At 37.7% G+C, this 5,712-nt stretch overlaps 1 protein-coding gene across 2 annotated transcripts; it reads left to right on the top strand.

Moving 5' to 3' along the window:
* The first annotated feature begins 220 nt into the window (after nt 1-220).
* LOC130912358 (protein LSM14 homolog B-like) lies at nt 221-3,329 on the top strand. 2 transcript variants are annotated; one of them, XM_057830402.1, is made up of 9 exons: nt 221-456; nt 529-689; nt 875-995; nt 1,075-1,257; nt 1,371-1,451; nt 1,522-1,680; nt 1,828-1,954; nt 2,037-2,194; nt 3,169-3,329. In XM_057830402.1, the coding sequence occupies exons 1-8, from the start codon at nt 336-338 to the stop codon at nt 2,167-2,169; spliced, it is 1,086 nt and encodes a 361-aa protein (XP_057686385.1). In that variant the 5' UTR covers nt 221-335; the 3' UTR covers nt 2,170-2,194; nt 3,169-3,329. The 2 variants fall into 2 exon arrangements, with proteins under 2 accessions (XP_057686385.1, XP_057686384.1); XM_057830401.1 differs by lacking the exon at nt 3,169-3,329 and having other exon boundaries at nt 2,037-2,615.
* The last annotated feature ends 2,383 nt before the right edge of the window (nt 3,330-5,712 follow it).

Below are 5,712 nucleotides of genomic sequence, written 5' to 3'. Positions count from 1 at the left end.
GGAGGACTCGCCGTGGTCATCTTTCAATGAGTTAAATGGGTTAAAAAAGAAAAAAAGCATGAAAGCATTAAATAAAGAAACATTGATTTCAAACACTACATTTATTTCCATTCATTTAAAAAAATAGCTTCATGGTTCAAGTTGTCACGAGATGAGTCACACCCAAACAATTATATTTAAGGATGAAAAGTCAAAGCCTCATCATGACCAGGTGTGATGAAGCATTTGTGGGTGTGGCTTAATGTTATCTTAGAGCAGACCTTTCAAATTTCAATTTGTTGCTTGCACTGCCTGATTCAGGCTTGTAAAACTCATGAGGCCTTTGAGAAACGGTCATGAGTTCTGTGAAGCCATATATTGGCTGCAAAATAGGGCTACTTTCAAGAGCCCAAAATCGTTACGAGGGGATTTTGTACACAATTGACAAAGTCAACTCCACAGTTGTTCTGGCAAAAGGTGAGTAAAAACAGCAACTCAAGCAGGGACTTGCTCTACAACAATTAAGCCTCATTGATACATCTCATCTAGTCAAATGTTTTGGAACGGAAGGACGACCTACCGATAGACCCACACCTCCCAAAGATGATATTCACGAGTATATCACGTTCCGGGGAAGTGATATCCGAGACATCACTTTGTGTGAAGCTCCAAAGCACCATGGTCTACCTGCAGATCCAGCAATAGTACAGGTGAGATAGATTTTTGTTTAATGGTTTCACATTTGTTTTGTATAGAGAATCTTTAATGGGTTCTTTTAACAGTCATACAATTCATCATTATTAGTAAGTGTTTTGCAGATTAAAGCTTTGATGGTAAATTGTGAAATTATCGACTGTGTTTTTTTTTTTTTTTTTTTTTTTTAATTTTTTGCCAGTCATCAAGTGTAGGTCCTTCAAGTGCCTACCCACCTTTTAGTCCAATGCAGATGCCTCCCTACAGCCAGCTTGCTGCCAGTTCGCTTCTTACTCATCAGTATGCTGCAGCTCTTGGCCTTGGTATGCTAGTGGCAAATTTCATCATGTATTTGACGCTTATACTTTAATATTTTTCCATTCCCATTTATTTCCACTTCAGGGTCCATCCTTCCAGGTTTGCATGTTCGAAAAGGCTTCATGGTGGAAAAGGCAGTTCAAATTCTGAGTGCAGAAGAGTTTAGAGAGTTGAGTGTTACTGCACCTCAGGAGCAAGATCAGCAGTGGGAGAAGAGAAGGCCTTTACGAGTGAGAAGAGAAACCAGAAGGGGCACTGGGTCCAGCAGTGAGTGTGAAGTGCATTACTTTTCAAATCTGTTAAGCAGATCGGTTTAACTTTTTAATTGGGAATGAATCGAGCTGTGTTGTTAATGTCATAAACATGTATGTTATTTGAAGTGAGGTCAGTCCCGGTTGTTTCCAATTCACAAGAATCCTCTCAGCAGCAAAATGGCAATGGGCCTCCTACCAGACGGCAAGGTAAATATTCCTAAAATACCAGCAGGCGGATTTGGAAATGAGTAACTGATTCCTCATGATTGGACTATAGGTGCCCGAAGACGCAGGAACCGTAATAGGGGCCCGCTGATGGTAGCAAAGGGTCCCTCAGCCACTCTCAAATTTGACACGGATTTTGATTTTGACTACTCAAATGCACAGTTTAATAAGGAGTTGGAGCGGGAGATACAGGATAGGTTGAATATGAAAGGTTGGTTCACATAGCATAAATTGCATCTATGGTTACTCAAAGATGTTTTTTTTTTTTTTTTTTTCTTGGATGTGTATTTAAGTAAAAAATAAGTGACATTGCTAAAACAGACCATTATCATAACTTGGATCTGTACATTTTCTTCAGATGGAAATACAGACATAAAACAAAGCAATGAAGCGCATCTGAATCCAGAAGATCATTTTGGACCAAAATGCTACTATGACAAAGCAAAATCCTTCTTCGATAATATATCTTCTGATAATAAACTTAGGTATTCTACCTTGTACGGTTCAACACCTAGCTCAAACTGGATTAACTTGTTCATGGCTGTTTTTGTCCAACATTTGTTTCAGATTAACCTGGGCAGAGGAACGCAAGCGCAATCTGGAGACATTTGGGGTGCCTGGATGGTTTCGCAGGGGGCAAGGTAGCAGAGGGGGCTATGTCGGGAGAAGGGGACGAGGCCCAACTCGTCGAATTCCTTAAAGAACGGTCATGGACAGCTGTACAGGTCAGGGATGATTGTATGTGCTCTGGTTATTTTTTCCAAAGTCTGTTTTCTATAATTATCTTCTGGAGAAATTGATGTAGTAATTGATGGAGAATCTTTGATAGCTATTTCTGACTCTCTCATATTTCCATTCCGCTGTGTTTTTAATTTTCATTTGACTGTCACTTCTGATTGCATGTCTGTTATGTAAAATTAATTTCTCACCCCCTAATTGCCCAAGGTACTTTTTCGTTATCGTGTTTTTTTGTGACTTATCTAACTGGAGTGCAGGTTAGGTTAAATCCCCCGCACTCACATATGAGTTTTTTTGTTTTTGTTTTATCAAATCTGAATGATAGCCTGACCTTGAGGTTCATGAAGTTGTATTTTGCGTTGTGGAAGCTGTGTAGAATATATGTAAATAAAAAGGAATTATGTCAAACAGGATGCCTATTGCATTTATGACATCAATATGAATGCCAACAAATTGTAAACTTTAACAAGCAATTTAATTTACTCTGATCATACAGAAAATTCAGGGGGGCGGAGGTGACTGTTTCAAACGCAATGATTTTTGACCAAGTGGCTTGGAGTGTTGGCATAGCATGCTCGTTATCGTTAGTGTTGGCATTTAGCGTGGCGAGTGTAAAGGGCTTTTTATTTATTTTTTTTAAACATAGTTTGTGGCGTTCTGGTGGGTACAATTGGAAATAATGCACACTCAGTAGGAAAATTGTATATTATCATCTCCAAGTTGGCATCCTTGTAGATGCTACAATATACAGTAATTTGGTTTTTTTTAATCAAAAATAGTCACTTTCCCTAAACGTTTATTGAATGACGTATCCTTTTGTCATGGCCTCAGTCCCTGCTGCAGCATTGCCTGATTGCCTTCAATTATCCCCACCTGTTTTCAATCCACCTACTCACAGCCCAGCCAATAGCACTGCTTCACTCAGCTATCAACCTGTGTATTTAAAGCCTTGATTTTTCAGTTCCACTCTGTCAGACCGTCTGCAAAGCCTGCATTTTGCCTGCATGCCAAGCTGTCCAAATCTGCCTGACTTCGCCCTGCTCTCCTGCCCCGGTACCTTGATTCTGCCTTTTAGAATTCTGCCTAGCCCTTTTTTGTAGTGCTGCCTGCTTTTTGCCTGGCCTGCTGTTGTGTGTGGGCCTCACCATCCCTTCAATAAAAGGAAAGAACTGTAAACGTGATGCATTTGTGGTCCTCTTCTGTCTGGCCCCTGACACCTTTGTTTTCAAAAACTACTAAAACATTATAGAATAAATATAAATGTCCAGAATAAATGTCTGGATTTTATTAGCAAATTTAAATTGCAATATTCAACATAAATTATACTTACGTTTTACCTCGACAATGATTAATGTATGAATATCTGAAAAGTCTGCACAGGCTGCAAATAACAATATTTTAAGATAATTCATGTAGAAAATCAATTTTAAATAAATGCAAGTCATCAGCCAATCAAACGTGCATTTGAGGGGGAAAAAGTGGACTGGCACATTCAAGAGAAGAGGAAAATGTAAGTCTTAACGAATAATATTCACCTAATATTGGTAGGATCAGTTCTAACAGCATTTTGGAAGACAAAATTACACAAAATTACCTGTATAACTCATTATTTTATGCAAATAAGGTTGTTTGAAAGTTGGTGGGGACAATTTGACCATCCTAGTGTTATGTCCCTTCCGTTCCTATGCAAACCTACGGCCTTGGTATCCATGAACCTTATGTGATTTTTTTTTTTTTTTTTTTAATTAAAACAACTAGAGCAAAGATAGGAGAGGCAGGAGATTCAGAGCCTCACCTGCATATTAAATAGATATTAAGGGTTTGACTAATCGATACAAGTCACAGTTCAATACCTCGGTTTGGGGGTCACAGTTTGGTACGGGTTCAGTACAACAGGAAAAACAAGGCTTTTTTTTCCCTCAGCATTTGAAAGTTTGTATACTATTACACACTTATATAGGTGATTTTAGGTGGTTTTTTTTTTTTTTTTTAAAGTGTGAGCTACCGCAATTTCCCGAATATAACGCGCACTTTTTTCCCCCAAAATCAACTTGTAAAATCATGGTGCGCATTATACACGGGTACAAGGATGGAGACAGAAATATATATATATATATATATATATATATATATATATATATATATATACTTTAATAAAAAACGATTTAAATTTTTTTTTTTTATTGACACGGCCATGTGTTGAACAAACATGCGGCGATCCGTTGCCGACCATTACGGTACATGACGTCACCATTTTGTTTCGGTAATACTTCACTCTGATCGGCCGAATGATTTCGTCTGTGTTAAATTCTGCTTTTTTCACTCTTCAAAAAGCACAAAATTTAGTTTCTTGAACTCATTTGAGTCAACGTTTATTGCAGCTCCGCAAGTCGGACCATAACAAACGTAACAACAAAGACTTCCTGTGTGTGTCCCTCAATATCTGTCCCTCGGGAAACTCAAACCCAAATACCAATAGTTCCTATTGTTACTGTCGTGTCGACAGCGATGAGCTCTCAGATTTCCGACTTACGTTCTCACTTTCATTTTACCGTATCAATCCATGGAGTAAACATTTATTCATCATGATGAAACGAGCAAGTTATACAGCAGCCTTTAAAAGAAAAGTCACATCTGTTTTGTTTTCTCCTGGATTCTGGTAAATTCAAGAAGTTATTAGATCATATTATTGCCGTACATATTGTCAGTTTAAGGTAATGTTTTGAACTACAAATGTGCATTGCTTGTGCTGTGTTTCACCAGTCATGAAAATTACATTTCTGTATCTACACGAGCTCTGTTTCTTGTATTCTTCTATTTATTGGTGCTAAAATTAGGGTGCGCGTCATACACGGGTACAATAATTTTCCCTAGATTTTTCAAGTAAATTTGGGGTGCACGTTATACACGGGTGTGCCTAATATTCGGCAAATTACGGTATGTTTTTTCAATGAAAAAAAAAAAACAGTTCAATCAGTTAATAGTAATTAATCTTTGATGTGAAAGATGTCATAGAATAAATAATGTAGTAATGCGTAAAACATGAAAGGTAACGTTGACCAGTGACTTTGAGTAATTACTCTAACAAAGAGGTAACTGAGTTACTAAGTTTTGGGGAGAAGTAATTTGTAACAAATTACTTTTTAAACAAAGATTAACAACACTTAAAATTACCCATATTGGTGCTCTGGACATATCTGGAACTAAATTCATGAATGAGAAGACTAATTTTGGGAGTCGTGACAACATTACAAGGGTGGAGAATTACAATGAATTTGTTTTTGTGGTCATTATTTTGTTGCATGGACTTGGGAAAACAATACCATTATTTTCGCATGCGCTGTGCTTTGATTGAAACAGTTCTCAAATGTTATATCGCCAACGACAGAACTGTTTTACCACTCTTGTTGGCTGTCATGCCTCCTACATACCTGAGGATGGCAGTAAAGTACAAAAAAAAAAAACACCTTGTCAATATTAGTTTTGTCTTTCCGTGTTTCCCGTA

This window comes from Corythoichthys intestinalis, chromosome 2, assembly GCF_030265065.1.
Source record: "Corythoichthys intestinalis isolate RoL2023-P3 chromosome 2, ASM3026506v1, whole genome shotgun sequence".
NCBI lineage: Eukaryota > Metazoa > Chordata > Actinopteri > Syngnathiformes > Syngnathidae > Corythoichthys > Corythoichthys intestinalis.
This window is presented reverse-complemented; position numbering and strand designations above follow the sequence as displayed.